At 36.6% G+C, this 19,933-nt stretch overlaps 1 protein-coding gene across 1 annotated transcript; it reads left to right on the plus strand.

Annotated features, from left to right (window-relative positions):
* The first annotated feature begins 2,706 nt into the window (after positions 1-2,706).
* pdhx (pyruvate dehydrogenase complex component X) lies at positions 2,707-19,845 on the plus strand. Its single transcript, XM_077596252.1, has 11 exons — positions 2,707-2,877; positions 5,669-5,755; positions 6,803-6,903; positions 10,993-11,186; positions 11,637-11,735; positions 13,282-13,435; positions 14,290-14,437; positions 14,960-15,018; positions 16,322-16,480; positions 17,920-17,984; positions 19,071-19,845. The coding sequence occupies exons 1-11, from the start codon at positions 2,742-2,744 to the stop codon at positions 19,324-19,326; spliced, it is 1,458 nt and encodes a 485-aa protein (XP_077452378.1). The 5' UTR covers positions 2,707-2,741; the 3' UTR covers positions 19,327-19,845.
* Positions 19,846-19,933: the final 88 nt, after the last annotated feature.

Raw genomic sequence — 19,933 nt, forward strand, 5'->3', positions numbered from 1 at the left:
GCTTATTTGTTTATTTTCCATGCCGCTTATTCTCACAAGGGTGCATGAGCCTTTTTCAGGCCACCATAGACAACCTTTCCATAAGACACATTTTTCTTATATCTTAAAAATGTACTCAGTTGATAAAAGTCAGTTACTCTTTGTTTCAGAACAAACACTATTCATTAAACTGTCTGCAATGGATTGGTTCAAATGAAAACCTGCATTCACCACGGCTCTTTGTGGAAATGTTTGCCGACCCCTGGCATACACCATGAATTGCTTGCTAATTGCAGGGCATATGGAGACAGACAAACAATCACACAAACAAACTCAAACCTACAGACATTTTGGAGTGTTCAGTCAGCCATTTTTGAGAGGTATGTGTGAGAAACCTGGAATACCAGGAGACAACCCCTATGTGCAGAGGGAGAACATGGGAACTCCTCACAGGAAGGCCAGGTTTGAACCATTGATCTCAGAAGTGTTACTAGTAAATACATGTGAATTATGAACTGAAATAGGCGGCCCAGTGGATGAGTGGTTACCACGTTGGCCTCACAGTCCTGGGGTCCTGGGTTTGAATTCAAGCTAGTCTTCCTGTGCGGAGTTTGCTTGTTCTCCCTGGGCTTGCGTGGGTTTTCTCCGCATACTCTGGTTTCCTCCCACATTCCAAAAACATGCATGGTAGGCTGGTAGAACACTGTAAATTGCCCCTAGGTATGAGCAGAGTGCGAATGGTTGATTGCGATTGGCCGGCCACCAATTCAGATTGTCCCCCGCCCTGTGACCAAAATAGGTTACAGCACCCCTTGACATACTTGTGCGGTTGAGTGGTTCAGAAAATGAATGAATAAATGAACGAAACTAGTTCATTTTTCAATTGCACTAGTATGCATGGAAAATGAACTTTTCCAGCACTGCCGGCGCTCCTATTACTGTAATTACACAGTAAAACTAAGGGATCCATTGGCTCACTTAGTATATGTTGACAATTTATCAAATATCTTTGTCAGTATTTTAATGAATGTATTAGTACATAGATGAGCTTTTTTCTGTTACTCTAATGTAACACATTATATATATATATATATATATATATATATATATATATATATATATATATATATATGATTACGTAATAATCTGTATCTGTAATCTGTATGAATACATCTAAAATGTATTCTGTTACTCCCTAAGACTGTGCATGGCACTGTCCAGTAGACTTTCCAAACTGGCTATAGTTTTTCCATTACATCATGCACATAATGGAGAGTAGAATGAACCATTTATAATAATGAACCATTATGAGTTGTCACCTGCAACATCCCAAGTTCCAAAAATTCATTTTAGGGAGATATTTGATCTTATCTACAAGCACTTTGTGTAACTTCTTCCCACTCTCTCTCACTAGCTCATGCACACTCTAATTGAAGTAGGCATGATGCAAGAATTATTTTTGCCTGGATGCTCTCATTTTCAAAATCTCCTATGTCAAGTTGAGTCGATTCAAATATTTTATTCAACTCATGGGATTTAGGACCCACTATTAACATCAGGCAGACTCCCGAAACTTTCGAGAGACTTGGGCTGTTTGGACATGTATAGATTTTCTGCTGATTTGGCTAAGTACTGGCAGAGGAGTGTCAGGCAGATACACTTGGCAGGAAGACCACTAAACCTGTCTTTCAAGTATGTAGAATAGATAAGGAAAAAGAAAACAGTGTGTGGTGTGATGACTGCAGCCTATTGAGCTCTGATATTCTTGTTGACAAATAACGAACGCAGCTCTGCTGCTTTTCACCAAACTGGCATAGCCAGAATTACATTATTGCTAAATAACACACACATATGACATGATAATTGGTTGATGATTAATGGTCTTCTGTTCCCAGGAAAGTTGACAGAAATATGAAATCCAACTGGTTTTAACATTTTTTGAATCAGGGACTAGGAAAAACAACAACACTGAAATAAAAATCTCACTTTCATAGAGACTCATTCACATGATTAGCTATTTGGGCACTTTAGGATTTACTATTAAACTCCTTGGACTATTTTTTTATCCCTGTCATTCAAGTGCTGAAATGAAACACACACACACACACACACACACACACACACACACACACACACACACACACACACACCGTAAACCGAAATAAACAATGTAATTTTTAATATGATTATTATATATAGTGTAAATTTAGGTCTATTCGCAGTATATATTATATATTATATTATATATTATATATATTCAGTGAATATATATATATATATATATATATATATATATATATATATATATATATATATATATATATATATATATATATATACTAAATATAATGCAAATAGACCTAAATTTACACTATATATAATAATCATATTAAAAATTACATTGTTTATTTTGGTTTAGGGTGTGTGTTGGAGGGCACTGTCTGTTAAATCAACAAAGAAAAATTTTACAATCGTGTAGTTATGTAAACTTGCCACATGCAATATGGCAACTGCACTGCACGCGAACAGACATTTAAGAATTTACGTCTATGCGATTGGAAAGTCTTTTTGTCAGTTACTTGCGCCTGTCTAAATGTATTGAAAATAATTCTTGTAAATTTTATAAAAACTTTTTGATTTAAAAAGACTTGTTTCGTATGTCTACAATTGTTTTCTTTATAAAAACAAAGCATTTTGGTCTATCGGAAAATACAAACATTTTGATCAGGCATCTGCGTGTCTCCCCGAATGAGGGCATCAACATGGCAGCCTCCTTGCGTCTGGGTCGTCAAGGAATTTTACTCGGTCTTAACTTATCTAACATAAACAAATTATTATGGAGCACCCAGTCAATACCGGAGAATGCAAGACACTTTTTTCAGTCACCATGGGTCTCCGGTAAGTTGTGTGACGCTAAGATATATCTTGTCATCCGATGACATTTAGCTAAAGCTGTTTCTATCAAAATACGGATACGTATTTCATTATTCTCTTACAACATTGAACCAACCTTTCAATATAACTAACCTATGTTTTCTCACTTCTGTGTCAAGAATTGCCACTTTTATGCCCCCATGCAAGACTATCAAGTAGTAACCGTAAAGAAATGCAATCCCGTTTGTTATTATATAGGATGATCTATACAACTAATTTGTGTAATTAAAATTAAACTGTGCTCTTCATCAAGCTGCTACATTTGAACGTCAGTGGGCTACGGTGATTAAATTATCTTTACTTGGAATTTTTCTTTCTCTATTGTTGAAATGTCAATTTACATTATTAGATGATCAGAAGTTGTGGGACTCAAGATGATGGTACCACAGTTCAAAATAAAATAAAATAAAAACCTTAAAAGATCCTGGAATAAAATCAGTTTCCAAAAATTAAAGTTGTTGTATGTATTCATCTTCTGAATGAATCACAGGGCACAAAGAGTCAAACAGTAACAACTGTGCATCTTGACATACGTACATTCAATAATTAATCTTCTATCCTGTTTTTTCTCACGAGGTTTGCGATAGTGATGATGTTTATCCCAGGTAATTATAGGAACTAGTTTGGGTACAGCCCTAATTGGTGGCCAGCCCATTTCAGTATATTATCATAGAGTATTAAAAATGTAGCTCCTCAACAATGTTATTTGTTTATTTGCACACTAGAGTGACTAGGCTTGAATTTGATTATCAAGATCCCCAAAATGAATGTTTTCAAAATTATTTTATTTTCCATAACTTTTTTGTCTGTTTATTTTTAATCACGACAGTATAAGGATAAGCCACTACCCACCCGACAAAACAGATGAAAGCGCTTCTTACGCCACAGGAAGGAGCCTATAACCAATAACTTACTATTAATGCTTACAGTTTCTTTTGTTAACAACTACATATCAGACAGTGCTAACAAAAAATGTATGAATACGATTATACACACATTTAAGAAAACAGTAGTTTACAAAGTTTGGCTTTAAACCATCACGTTTTCAATGTTGGTGCATTTTATTCAAAGGGCTGGGCATTTTGACACTGGTCATTTTGAGAAATCTTGTCTTGCTTGATATCAATAGTATGTGTGAACTTATAATTTTAATTTTGAACACACCAAGTTTAATGACCTAATATCAATGTTTTTTGCACAGATGTAAAAGAGTTAAAGAAAGTTGATTTATAGTTACCTCAAGTCTTCCCCATTTTAATTCTCATGCTTGTTTTTTTTAAATTTGTGTTCTTAAAAGAAAATGTAATGGTGTATTTCAAAATTAATACTGGGCTGATATTGGTGCGATGAGAACGTGTTTTCTTTCAAAGCGAAATGGCAAAATATGCACAATTTTCCAGTATATTCAGTATTATAATATTGCATGCATTGCTTAAGTGTTATATACCTCATGTTTCTGTTTATTCACTGAGACCCAAATTTTTAATAGTGCCACACAAATTAATGACTGCTAGTACGTAATGTGGAAGAATTCACTGGGAACGGACTACAGGCTTTGCAATGTATTAGTATATCCAGCAGATGCCAGTACAATATAATAATAAATTTAAAATAAAATAAAAGCTAAACTCTGCTTTCCCAATGAAACTTAAACTTCTCTATTTTTTTTAAATTATTAAATTTACATTTGTGCAAATGTGGAAATAATAATTTGTTTTGATGTATTCATGGCAAAATATCAGCATATGTAGAGACCATCTAGATAAGATAGTTTAGTCCACAATAATTTAAGCATGTTTCTATCTCAAAAGTGTTTACAACTGGTTGCATTAATCGTGGAACTTTAAAAAAATATGTTTTGTTCTTTGTTTGTTTTTGTTCTCTTTTCTAAACAATATTCTTTCTGTTCAGATACACTCAATCGTCTTATTTTGTGCTCTCATGCAAACTAACATATGCCAAAATTTTCTTATCGCCGTGGTTAGTCATACTTGGTACCATTTATACACTTGAATGAAATGTTGTCTTAAAAAAAGCTTTACCACAATCAGTTCAGTAGATTCTTGATATTATACGCCAGATTCAAGTGAACCATTGCTAATGCACCATTTTTCCTTGTGCTTTAAGAATGTGTGTCTGGGATCACTATGCATGAAACAAGTTCTTTCAGCTACATAGTCATGTGACAAAAATGTTGTCTTTTCATGACATGTGAGCGCTCTTTCACTCAATTAGGATCCAGTCCCTGTTGCAACCACTGATGAACATTAAGGTCATTGTCTTGTTGGAATGGGTTTTGAAACAAACCACTGACTGGGCAACCAAAAACCACAGAAGGGTAGATAATATCTGGTCATGCTGAGCAGTTCAGGCTCATTCAGGATTTTATTTCATATTATTATTATTATTATATATTTGGTTGTAATGAAGAATATGCTTTTCTTTTCTATTAAACTTCTATTAAAATTTGATTATTATTTCACATTATTATTTCGATGACTGAGCATAATTGGTGGTATTTGTATAGCTTTTTTCAACTTTTCAAGTTTTGGTGTAGCTAATCCCAGTTGTGTAGATGTAATAACATAACTCAAAATATTATTTTTTAGATCACAATCATTCGTTATTTTATGGAACACCTCCTTTGCAGTAATACACTTATCTATGGATAGGGTTTTTTTCTTTCTTTCTTTTTTTAAATATTGTTGCGTTATTGTTCCCATTCAAATGCTGTTATGATCTTTCTGTTCGGCAGGTGTAGTACCCCCACTAAATGTGCAAATGCCGGCTCTCTCACCCACGATGGAGGAGGGAAACATTGTAAAATGGCTGAAGAAAGAAGGTAAATATAACTTAATATATAGTGTAAAATCCTGTATAAGTATGTATGTGAAGTATGTAAAGTGGCTTCCGACCCCTGTGCATGTGTGGGTTTTGTTCTGGGTACTCCGGTTTGTCGGAAACTCTGAATTGTCCCATGCAAGTGTGAGCGTTTGTTTGTCTCCGTATGCCCTGCTTTGTCACACAAAATTGAACCCAAAAAAATGAGAACTGTACTAACCACCATTCAGTGTGCTGCCTGTATAACAATTATAATCAAATAATTAACATGCAGAAACAAAAGCATTATTTTTCTTGACCATATTTTCTGCTTGAAATGAACCCTTTCAGGACTAGTAGTCATTATAGTGGCTAGCTGCTTATTATTTCTGATCATGGCTACAGAATTCTAAAAATCCAATTTAGGTTATCATAACAGGTCCATCAACGGTTTAAGATTTTCAATTCAGATGCTGCCTCTAAACTGCAAATTTCTTCATTGTGAGAAAAATTTAGTTATTTGCAGTATCATATCTTTTCTTATCTTTTAGTTGTACTTTTTTGTATCATTAAAAAGTATCATATTGTGTTTTTTAATGTAATTTACCTTCTCTAAACCAGGGGTGTCAGACTCGGGTTGGTTCGCGGGCCGCTTTAACGTCAACTTGATTTCACGTTGGCCGGACCATTTTAGATATAATATTTAGATTTTTTTTAATAAATGGATTAAAAGAACTGGATTAAAAACCTTGAATATTCAGTTTTTATAGATCTAAAACAATGTTTATTTTAGCTTTTTTTTTTTTTTTTTTTTACATATTTTTAGATTTTAAAAAATGATTTTTGAACTAAAAACACAGAAAAAAATGATTAAAAAATTACAATTATTGATTTAAAAAGGGAAAATCAGGACATTTAAGATACATCTATACTCTTCATTTTAATTTTATCCTAAAACAAAAAGTCGGCACTTATTTACTTTCCCGGGCCACACAAAATGATGCAGCGGGCCAGATTTGGCCCCCGGGCCGCCACTTTGACACATGTGCTCTAAACTCTTACATTGCAGGTGAAGCTGTGGCAACAGGCGATGCACTCTGTGAAATTGAGACTGACAAAGCTGTAGTCACCATGGAATCCAACGATGATGGCATCTTAGCTAAAATTTTGGTGAGAACAAATTCCAAAATCACAAATGCAATTCTGTTTAGAGCAATGGTTTAAAGACAGACAAAGACAGACTGCTTTCAGTGTAACGTCTTAAGGTGCCTTAGTTGATGAGACAAGCTATCTTGATGTTGTGTCATTGTAAACGTCATGTTGCAATTCAAAGAATACATGGAATTCAAAATACGTACATATTTGGCACAGAGAATTTTTTGTACTCAATTCTGTACAATGTATAAAAAAAAAGAAGGAAATTACAAATTATGTAAGGTTTTAAAACAACACACAATGACATTCAGATTCTTTTTAAGTTAAAATTTCACAGATCTGGGGAAGAAGCTGCGTTTTAGTCTTTTTGTGTCGTTGCTGATGTTCTTCATTTGTGGTTGCTGTCTGTGGCTATCTAACAAGCCCATTTTGAGTGTATTGAGTCAAGTTACGGGAAAGGACTTCTCACAATTCCCTAAACAGTTCTCACCATCTGAGCAGTCTTTCCTGTCTTGTGTGGTGCAGATTTTATATCACACCAATGCACACATACAGAGGATGTGTCTCTATAGTTGCTCTGTAGAGGTTTGTCAGAAGTTCACTCCTTTGAAGCTTCCTGAGGAAGAGCCTCTGTTGGGCTCTCTTCACCTGGTCATGTGTGTATATGGATCTTGCCATGTGGATGCCCAGGAACTTGATGTTTTCAAGCCTTTCCACCTCCTCCCAAGAAATGTAAAGGCGGGTGTTTTCCATCCTCGGCTCTTAGTCTTCCCAATGTTTAAAACAAGGTTATTTAAGCAGGATCTCTCTCTAGTGCCTCTTGCCATTGCCTGGTATTTTCCAAAGTGCACCACGGAGGTGTTAGCTTCAAAGGTTCAACAAAACATCAATTCGGTGCAAGATTTTATGATTGTGCATTTCGCAGAGTGGTGAGCTTTTAAGGCTCACAAAACAAAGAATTAAAAAAACGAAATGTCAGACGAAATGGCAACAGCCCATACTGGTTGGCCTGCACTTTTTGAGCACGACAGAAGGCTAGGAGGCTGCAGTGGCCAGTTAATCGCAGGATACACGCAGACGGATAAACATTTGCGCTGACATTCCTACAAAGGGACAATTTACAGTGTTCAACCAGCCTACTCTACATGTTTTTGGAATGTGGGAGGAAACCAGAGTACCCGGAGTAAACCCCCGCAAGCCCGGGGAGAATATGCAAACTTCACACAGTGAGGGCCGACCTGGGATCGAACCCTCAACCCCATAACTGTCAGGCCGACGCACTAACCACTTGTTCGCCGGGGTGCCTTGAGAAACAATGCCTACAAGATATTTACACATTAAATCCATGTTGCAACAATACCCTCTGATTTGCCAAATGTCACGCTTTTAGTTGGATCCACAGTAGCAATATGGGCAGAAATGCTGCAAACTAGACCTCTGAGATTGTCTGCTTTCATATTTTACTTTGTTACTGTGCTTGGTTTTGTTCATTGATTGGACAATATTAGTGCATGTGTATGTTTGTTTTCAAATCCTGAGTCAGTTGCAATATGAAAAGGAAGCACACCAAACAATTCTGGACCAAATTGATTTTGTTCTGGACCAGAGAAAACAAACTATGTGCTTTAATGTTGTGAATACGCCCTTAGATTTTGCTTTTTGTGATTAGAGATGTAAATTTCTTCACCCAGGTTTATGTGGCAGACTTGCTACATCCTCAACATGCCTCCACTACCAGCTGCTCTTGGTTGCTGTGCAGAAGCATAATAGGACAGGATGCTTTTTCGGTTGCTGGTCCAAACAAATGTAATAACCCTTCTGGTTTACTTCAGACAGTACATTATATGTCTGATGTATGATAGTTTAATGGTTCCTTATGTCCATATGCTAGCACTTACTATGAATACATGGATAAAAATACTTATCTTTTTGATCAATATTGGTTTAATGATCAGCAGCTCTCACTCAGGGAGAATTATTTCTCAATTTGCAGCATAAACACTCATCAAACCACTCTTTCTTTTAAACATTGGTTTTATGTTATGTTTTACTTGGGCGTTTCCCTTCCTCAAGTCTTTCTTTACTACAGTGGGGATGGTAGTTTCCATAGCAACCACTGAAAAAGTGGGGGGCGTAACTGTAGAGCCGAGTCAAAGACTGACAGACTGTAAAACCTCAAAGCTAAAAATGTGATGTGTACACTAGTTTATACGATAACCATCAGCATAGATGGCATGTGTTTTAGCTCGACCACAGCACTATTAATCCTTTAATTGTGTGTTTATAAGTACATACCTTTTTGTACATGTAAATTGTATTGACAATGATCTAAATTTGACCATGTTTTAGCATGCCATGCTTTAACATATGTGTTAGGGTCATTTACTAAAATCTGAGCATAATGCTTGAAATCCTAGGTTAGCCTTGGCTATTGGGATTGAGAGGATTGATCGGATACTGGCTATAGATTACCTCCTTTCATACTACTGTTCCAGCAGTGGTCTAAAGTACCAATGATTGAGGATCTTAATTTTGAATTTACTCTTGTTAGAATCATTCAGACATCTTTTTTGTGAGAAATGTATGTGTGTGTGTATTTAATTTACTGTTAACATTATTTTGATGGTCTAATTATGCCATTTGAACTGCTTTTGTGGTAGTGGGATTTTGCAGTAGGTAGCCATGGACTTTGTATACTACCACTTATTAATGTTCTATATGTTGCCCATTTAGTGCTTACTTTATGCATTTTTTTCACCCCTGGAACATATAAATCCCTGAAAAATATAATTTTCATCAATTTGAACAACCAATATATTCCCTTTATTTTGAATCAGTGGGATATAAATTGATAAGCATTTTCAAATCACTGTTTTTTTTAATCCACATTTTTGAAAAAGTTGGGACTGGGACACTACAAATTGTAACTAAAAACTCTAAACAATGATTTTACAGTGCCAAATTTCAATATTTCACTCAAAATACAACATAGATAAAAGGTGAAATTTTTAAACTGAAAAAAATGTATCAGTTTTACAAAAAAGGTTTATCTTAAATTCCATGGTGTCCATGGTCCACAAATCTCAAAAAAAGGACAGGGCCATTTTTACCACTGTGAGGCATCCCCTGTTCTTCTTACAACAGTCCGGAAATGTCGGGGTTCCGGGGACACTGGTTACTCAAGATTAGAAATTGGAATGCTGCCACATGTCTAATACATGCCTAATACAGGTATCTAACTGTTCAACTGTCTTGGGACTTCTTTGTCACAACTTCCTCTTTATGACATGCCAAATGTTCTCCATCCGTGGCAGATCTGGACCCACATCCCCTTCCTACACATGATTTTGTAACTAAACCACTTCCATTGAGCAGATTTTAATGATTTTTTTAAAAAAAATTATAAGTTAATTTCAAATATGCAGTAGTAATTGACAGCTGGTTATCCTTCCTATTGCGACCGAAACTTTTTGGAATTCATGCTGTTTATTGAATGGAATAATATAGATTGGCATTGTTGATTTTGCTCACAGTTTATATAATGTTAAGATTAAGCACACATCAAAGCAAACAAGCATCTCAATGTTTCAATTCACAATATTTAATTATTTTAACAGTACATAGTGTTGATTTCCCAGGTCTGCCAAAAGCTTTTGTTTTCTGCTTTACATTTATTTTTCTCCTCTAGGAGAATATTTTGTCACACATTCCAAATTAGTTTGGGCTATATTGCTTGACAACAAAAAGATAGGTCATAAAATTGAAACCAATGAACTGCAACCACCAGTATATTAGCCATGGCCTTTCATTTCACTGAAGTGCTATAGATTGATTGACAATGTCCAGTAGACCATGTAGGAAGTAGTAAAAGGCACACAGTATATTTGGATTAGTTCCGAACAGGATCTTGAATCATTGGTGACAACAAATAGAAAAAGTCACGCATTTCACCACAATTCTATTCCAGTGGAGGGTCTCAATAAATTTAAGATACAAAACAGTGGAGCTTGTTATTTGTCACTTTGTTTTATTCTGATAATCCTGTTTTTGTTCAAATGTTACTACCACTTAACTGCAAATGATTTTTTTTCTCCTGTGTTCCAGGTAGAGGAGGGAAGTCGCAACATCCGACTGGGAACTCTCATTGCTGTTATGGTGGAGGAAGGACAGGACTGGACAAAGGCTGAGATTCTACCTCAATCTGCACCTCCACCTACTTTACCTACAACTGTTGCCACTGATGTGTTCCCTGCTGCTCCTTCACCACCTTCTCCACCAAAAACAGTCCCAATGGAATTGTAAGTGCCATCAATCAGATGAGCTGCAGTCGCTTTAGTTTTTTCCTTTTTTATTATGAATTCATAGGAAAAACTAGTCAGCAAAGTAAAAAAAAAGTCAGTTGGTATAGGACCGAGCTCCCGTGTGTCTCTTTCAGATGAATACAGTAAAGTAATGCAAAATGTGTGTTTAGTGCCATAATACATTTCACAATTAATTAGGATTTTAATAGATTGAGTATTAATAAACATTGTGGCTTTTTTATGCAAACAATTAGGTACTTTTTTGGCCCAGCTAACATACTACATACATGAGATGAGATTTTCGAAAATAGGAACATAATTTATGAGAGCAAACATGAGTAAAAGTTTAAACAATGTAGAATTTTGACACAACATTAGGGAGGCAATGAGGTGAATCTGTTAAAAGCCTTACAGTATAACGTGTCCTAATGACACATTTTCTTTCAGGTTACGACTAAGCCCAGCAGCAAGACATATCCTGGACACTCACGGTGTTGATCCAAAACTTGCCACACCTACAGGACCAAGAGGACTAATCACTAAAGAGTAGGCTTTTCAATTAAGAATGTCTCAAAAAGTTTACGTTAGCCTTTTTTTACCACTTCTATATTTTTGGTTAAAAAAACATCTATTGTAGCTAAATCTGATCAACAAAATGAATACAGAAGTGGGCTTTACTGTTGAGAATGTTTTAATATCCCAAGGCCAAGACCAATTGGTCGCTCTTCAGTTGTAGTGCACAACATTATACACTCTTAATCCCACCTGCCACCATGTGGGAATTGATCCCACACTGCCAGAACTGCCAAGCGAATATTCCACCTCACCAAGAGCGACCCACGAAAATCTACAAAAATTAAAATATAGTGTTTCATAAATTTCAATATGATACATCCGTTTTTTTCAAACGAAAAATATATTTCTCAAAATGCTGTATGAAATTGCTGTGACCACCTATTAGTACCACTAAATAAATAAAAAGTATGTGCAAAGCACTACTTTGTTTTTGTTCTTAAGCCTTTTAAAATTATAATCACTTTCAGACACTCTTTACTTTGAGTTTGTGTTGTTGTTGTTTTTTAAACTTAAAATATTTCATCAGTTTGTCTGGTTTCCATTTTACATTAATCCTTCCAAATGTCCCTCGTATCAGTGGCATATCTGTTCTGCAGGACTGATAATAATATAAGAACAACAGAGGGTTGCGTGGTGAGGTCATAGGCAGCTGAACCAGACAAAGGGTTGGATGCATGTGTGTATGACCCCAGTGCACTGAATCGGAACTGGAACTCTACAAATAGAGGCACCTAATACATTCCCTTTCCCACTCATTTTCCTGACAGACTCAAAACTACCGTGTGAACATCTTGCATGGGTATTTCCAAATATTGCCCCTCTTTGTTTTTCTCATAAAACAAGATAAGTAATACAATGGTTCCCATAATTTTGACAAGACTGCCTCGGTTGAGTTTGGATAGTGTAGACCCGTGGTCAAAGGTTTTGAGAAACATCACCATTCAGTCAAATGAGATTGTCTTTTATTATTATTTTTTACATTTGTCTGCATCTAGAGCAGTGGTCTCAAACCGGTCCTCAATGGGCTGCAGTGGGTGCAGGTTTTCATTCCAACTCAACAAGAGGATACCTTTTGCAAGTGTAATCAGTTGATTGCAGCCAGGTGCTACTTATTTTAGAAGACACCTGATTGGTTAAAATGTCGGCACTGGATCGGTTGGAACAAAAACCAGGACCCACTGCGGCCCTCAGCGGAATCGGTTTGAGACACCTGATCTAGAGCAAAGGTGGGCAAACTATTCCACAAAGGGCCGCAGTGAGTGCAGGTTTTCATTCCAACCCATAAAGAGGCCGTCTTTTCACCAATCAGATGTCCTGCAAGTACAATCAGTGGATAGCAGTCAGGTGCTTCTTGTTTTCTGCAGAAATCTCATTGGTTAAAGTGCCTTTGCTGGATCGGTTGTAACAAAAAAGCTGCACCCACAGCAGCCCTCGAGGACCGGTTTGCCCACCCCTGATCTAGGGTCAAACCTTGTGTTTCAATTTCTTATCTTTTGGTTGTATTGTGTCTCCATAGAGATGCATTAAATCTTTTAAAGAAGAGTCCACTCTCAAAAACGGCTCTCCCACCTTCTCCGACTCCTGCCCTGACCCCAGCAGCTATTGCACCACCGCCAGGAAGCAGACCAAACATCCCTCCTCTTTCTGTGCCTGGAAAGCCAGGCACACCGGTAGGTTTTACATTATCTTACATCTTATCTTGTTACCCCTGATGGCTCCGCAGGCTTATACACTACCAGAAGGAGTGAAAGTCTTTTTACATGTTGGTATAAATTGATTTCTTCGTTTTAAACACCCGAGTATCATTGTTTCATAGTCTATGTCTTGTCTGCCCACCATGGGGGTGTTCTGCTGCCTTTGCGACTGTACTGTCTAACTTATAACTATGCCTTTCCTGTATCTGCATTCTCACCCTCTTGCTACTGTCACAATGAAATGTCCCAAATACGGGATGAATAAAGTTATCCAATCCAATCCAATGGCAACAAATGTGCCGCTGTTACCTACCGCAGTGGAAGTGGAATTACACCAATTCTGGTACAGCCAAAAAAAAGTATGCATACGTCTTTGTTTGCATTTGTCGCGACCCACTATATAATATGAATTCCTTTATAGGGATATTGTAGTATGAAATTTGTGAAATGCAGAACGTTGCAAACACGTTTTAGTAACGGCCTTTTGGTTCATTTCTCAGTCTATATCAGTGTTAGATGGTTTTGACTTGATTGCAATATTCATTTTGCTGGGATATTTCAAACCAAACCACTTTCTGTTAAACATGACTTTGTTATAATGTGAAGGTCTGTGCCTAACCCATATCAATGACTCTCTTGAGATCTACCATCAATTTACTTTAACATGTTTGTCAATTGGTCATTGTGTGAGTGATGGCAGTCTGTTTGTGTCAACATTAGAATAATCATGTTCTTTTACACTGATTTCCCTGTTGACTATCACGCTTGTTTTTCATGGTTTGCAGTTGTTCAAAGCTTACTCCCTTTTACTGTTCAATCTTATTCCTCAGGGCACTTTCACAGAACTTCCAGCAACAAATGTCCGCCGCGTGATTGCCCAAAGACTAACCCAGTCAAAAACTACCATCCCACATGCTTACGCCTCTGTTGACTGTGACATGGCTGCAGTCATGAAGCTACGTAAAGACTTGGCCAAAGGTAAAAAATAAAAAAATAAAAAAATAATATGCTAATAGGAAAAAAAATCACTTCAGAAATGAGTAAAACGTTTTTAAAACTACTTCTTGCTGAAAAGTAAAAATTAAATGAATGCCAATGCACTTAGTAAAATTTTTTAAGGGATTTTATCTCGTTTTAAATGTAATGTATAAATTCACTTTCTTGGGGTTTCCTGACAATTGGGACACTTGTAAAGTGTCCCTCAAACCAAATTCTAATCGAAACATGCATATCTGTGTAGATTTTGCCCTCCTTGAAAAATCAGTCGCAGCCTTTGTGTTTGCGACTTTGTCATGTTATGCACCGAGTGCATTGTATTTGACAAGTTTCTTTGTGTTGCTTCATATTTTCTTAGACGACAAGTCCTTATATTAATTTCATACCCTAACAAACCAGATTTAGGTCATAGAGTTCAGGCAATTCCTCACCAACTGTCTTGCGGACATTGTGTCATCTTAAAATTACTTCTTATCTATTGTTATTTTTTCTTTGTTTTTTCAGATCAGATTAAAGTTTCTGTTAATGATTTCATTATCAAGGCAGCAGCTGTCACACTTAAAGTAAGTACTTCTAAATGATTTTGTTTGTTGTCCTTAACACGGTTTTAATCTGACCTTGTGTATATGTTAGTGTTGGCCAGCTTTGGTGAGGTTTATACCCTGTCTGCAGTAATTTGACTAACTAATAACAAAAGAGAGCGACCTGGTAGCGCAAGTGGTTAGCGCGTCGGCCTCACAGCTCTGGGGTCCTGGGTTCAAATCGAGGTCAGTCCACATGTGTGGAGTTTGCATGTTCTCCACTGGCCTGCGTGGGTTTCCGCTGGGTACTCCGGGTTCCTCCCACATTCCAAAAACATGCATGGTAGGCTGATTTGACACTTTGAATTGCCCCTAGGTTTGGGTGTGAGTGTGCATGGTTGTCCATCTCCTTGTGCCCTTCGATCGGCTGGCCACCGATTCAGGGTGTCCCCCGCCTCTGGCCTGGAGTCAGCTGGGATAGGCTTCAGCACCCCCCTAATGAGGATAAAGCGGTTCAGAACTTGAGATGAGATGAAAGATAATTACAAAAGAAACAAAAAAAAACTCATAAAAGACTGGTTTTGACTGTGATTGACCAAAAAAGCAACATAATAACAGTGAAGCAGTATTGTCACTTTACTCAAGAAGAAGACATCAAAAGTTGAATATTTCGTGTCCATGATTCCAGAAATTTAAAAAATTATTGTTTTTTTTAGATTTTTATTTCATTTTATTTTTTTTCGATCAAACCGCCGGACACCCCTGATTGTGTAATTTTCTGAGTCAGAGACAATTTCTAAGCTCAAGAAAGCTTTGTAAGTGGTTGACTTTATCCTAATTATAAGAAACAGTCTTATTTTTATTTTATTTTATATTTCAACCTATGTAATGAGCTGCCTGATGGTGTGGTTGTTCATTCGCATGACTTTGGTGCTGGCATGCGCGGAATCGATTCTCACTGGTGGTGGTATGATTGTGACTGCAAATGGTCGTTTGCCTCTATGTTATACGGCTGACTGGTGACCAGTCTAGGGTGTGGTCTGCCTTTCGCGCGAAGTCAGTTGGGATACGCTCCAGCAACCCTTATGAGGGAGGATGCATGGTATGGAAGATGAATGAATTAATCTATGAAATGATCCTATGCAAATTATTTTTATTTTCTAAAATGGCTTACAAAACCCTTTACGTAAATGTTTTTATTTCCATTCATTTTCCTTTAGAGATTATGGGCATTTCACCCAAATGAAACTACTTTTGTAAAACAGACCCTAATTTGGAAAATATGGGTTAACTGACAAGTATGTTGCTGTTTTTGTCACACTGCCCATTTCTTTATTTATTGCAGGAGCTACCAGATGTTAATGTGAGCTGGTCAGATAACGGACCGCAGGCACTTGATTCTATTCACATTTCAATTGCTGTTGCAACTGATAAAGGCCTCATTACTCCCATCATCAGAGATGCTGGAAACAAAGGAGTTCAGGAGATCTCAGTTAACGCAAAGGTTCATTTCTGAATTTAAATCACTGCTTTTTTTAGCTTAATACCTGCCCTCACTAGGTATTATCACCAAAAAATCCCAGTTTTAATTTCAGATGATAAATTATTAGATTTTTAATTGCCAGGTCGAATGTCGTAGATGTAGGATTTTTACCATTCACTGGGTCCTGTGTGAATGGAGCCCAAGATGCATCCGCGGCGTGACGGTCTCTCCTTTTAATGAGTCACGGGGACCATGCAGTGGTGCTTCAGCCTCTTGCTTGAACTTGTGCATTACAATCTCATGTTTTCAAAACTCATGACCAACTTTCAATTTTGCATTCAGCAATGAAACCAATAAGAAGTAGTTACATACTTAGTTTATATTGAGACATACGATATCTGCTGGCTCCTAGGCTCTGTGACATCATGTTTTTTTTTAAACTGGCAAAAATCAGACCAAAAGCGTTTCTGTCTTTAACCTCCTGACCACCAGGAGAAAAAAATGTTGTCCAATCACATTTATTTTGAAATTCCCCAATCTATGTGAAGTAATTGGAATACTGCAAAAGAAATTTGGTATCATTGGAAAGCTCTGAATGTCCTCTATAGAGCAAAAAAATATATATAATAAAATTAAAATATAATAATACATAATAATGCGATTGGATGCACTGCGTGGGAGATATTTAGATTTACAAATGTCCTCTACAGAGGACAAATTTGAACTACTGGCAGTCAGGTGAGGTCAGATTTTTAGCACTCTCACTTCTTCTCAGTTTATTCCCAGCCGTTATTTTCAAACAGACTATGTATTTAAAAGTAAATCATCAAAGTAACTTAAGAGCACCCTTAAATATACCTAAATTAAAGCAAATGCTTTTATTGGCTCCTCAGGCCAACAGTTGGAAAAAAGTATGACATCCAATGCCACACACTTCTCTATCGTGTAATGTGTATTTTTTCCAAGGTTACACCACAGTTAGTCACACTCCACTATAAAACCCTGGCCACAATAATGTGTTCGTTTTGTTTGCCAGATGTCTTAACTTTCCCACTGAGTTATTTCCGTTCCCTATCTTCATGTTTGCAATGCAAAAGCTGATGGTTTCTATTCGCCTCAATTGCTCCCATTGGACAGTTTGTCATTTTCAGGACACCATGTTCCGATTTGTTTGTTTTTTCATTGTTTTTTTCTGCAGCGTTATTCAAAACAAGTTTGATACTTTTTGTATTGTTTTGTTTGTGAACTAACATTTATTCCATTTTATGACAATACTATATTTAGGCATGTCTAATTTTCTTTTAATGTAAGTATTTTTTAATCTTATTTTGATAAATTGATTGTTTTAATTAATAGTAGTCAGTAGTTTGTCTGTTTTTATGCACACCAATACCACTTTTTGATAACTAGTAGATTGATTTCCAATCTATGAAAAATGACAAATAATGTGTATTTCATAGGCATTGGCTCAGAAGGCTCGAGATGGAAAACTTTTACCGGAAGAGTACCAGGGTGGCTCGTTCAGGTAAAGCAACCCCAGAAAAACATGACATAGAATTGTTTTCTGTGTGATTGATCTTTTGTGTGGTGTCAGAAATTCCCGATTTTAAGTTGGGTAACGTAGCCATCAAATTATCATTTGCACATATCAGAGAGGATCTTTTTCTAATCGTTAGAATAATTGGTGTCATTTGGTTATAAATTGGGTTTCTGTGTCAGCCAGGGAGCAATGAATACCTGTGGAGATGCAGTGCTCATTGTCCTCTTGAGGTTTGCATGTAGCCTTGGGCTATTGCTCTCATTAAGCGAAAGAAGGAAGTAGCCTAAAGTGTCCGTCTTAGACTCCCTGTGAACATTAGCATTGACTGAATGTAGAAGCCAAGAAAAAGTCTTTATATTTGGTGTGATTCAAAAAATTCAATCTACTGTATATTAATAGGAGATATCAAGTATCTTCCTTACTATATTACTGTTATTTGTTTAGTCATGTATATCCCAAGAATATAGCCATATGTTACAACTAATATGTTATTCATACCTGCATACATATTGTGTGTACTGGAAGTATAATTGTTATACATTTCTTTGTAAATGGCAAAATGCATAATTTATCAGATCGTTGGTCATGTGCCTTTCATATGCAAATACTTAACAATAAATTATATTACTTATTGTCACATACAATTATTCCACAATGTATAGGTACTATCCTATAACTTCATATTTTTTCTTCCAGCATCTGCAACTGCTTTTTAAAATTATGTTTTTTTATTTACATTATGTAGATTTAATTTTTTTTTTAGGTGTGCACTACTCTTTTGGGGCATAGAGGCACCAAGCCCTGTCATGAATAGTCTACATCTGCAATTTAGGATATTTCTGGGAGCCTAAGGCACAGGCCATCGATATACTACATTTGTTCTTTATCTATTAACATTGTAATTATTGAGCAGCCTGTTTTCCCCCTAAGATTAGTTTATTAGGGTGGTATTTGAGTTCCAGTATATGGTGCTGTTTATTTTAGGAATTCAGTATTTGTTTTAAGTTTTTTTTCTACAAACAACATATTGACTTCCTCTTTTTCTTTCTTTTCATCCTCCACTTCCCTCAGCATATCCAATTTGGGGATGTTTGGCATTAGTGGCTTCAGCGCTGTGATCAACCCTCCGCAAGCTTGCATTCTCGCAGTCGGGAGCTCCAGGGCCCAATTAAGCCTTTGTGAGGACAACCAGACACTGCGCACCCGACAACTGATGACCGTCACCTTGTCGAGCGACGGGAGACTGGTCGATGACGAACTGGCCTCAAGATTTCTTGAAAAATTTCGTGCTAACCTGGAGGAACCTCACCGTATGGCGTTAGCTTGAAATATGCAGAACTCTCTTTAGATATGAGGCAGAAACATTCGCGTTAGAAAGCCTACTTTTTCGCCTCATTACATTCTACCAAGTTTAAGTAGATGCAGGATCTCCTTTGTGGTCTTTGGCAGTCACCATGGTTTGTGATGGGTGTGTGAAATCAAGCTACTGTTAGTGATTGAGGAGGATACCATCTGCCTATATGAATAGAAGGGAACATCAAATGTGTTTGATATTCCTCCATCACAACACTCATGTTTATGTATGCATATATTTAACAGTTTGTTCTATCATGTCTATACACTGTAAAAATCTTAACAAATCAGGCAAATTCCACTGCAAACTTCATTAAAAGTTATTGTGGTATTTATTGCACTGATTTGACGCATTTCCGTTTCGTTCATAATTTAATGTCCAGAAAAAGATAAGATATTAAGACAACTGATGCTCAAGTCCATTATGCAGACACATTCTATTTATGTGAGATCCTCTTTCATGCAAATTAAAAGTGTCGTGATTGAACATAAATGTATTTTGGGAAATTATTTAAACATGACTCTGAACAATGTTAGCACTAATACTAACAGCAAAACCCCAGATGTGTTTTAATTACAAT

Source organism: Stigmatopora argus, chromosome 3 (assembly GCF_051989625.1).
Source record: "Stigmatopora argus isolate UIUO_Sarg chromosome 3, RoL_Sarg_1.0, whole genome shotgun sequence".
Classification (NCBI taxonomy): Eukaryota; Metazoa; Chordata; class Actinopteri; order Syngnathiformes; family Syngnathidae; genus Stigmatopora; species Stigmatopora argus.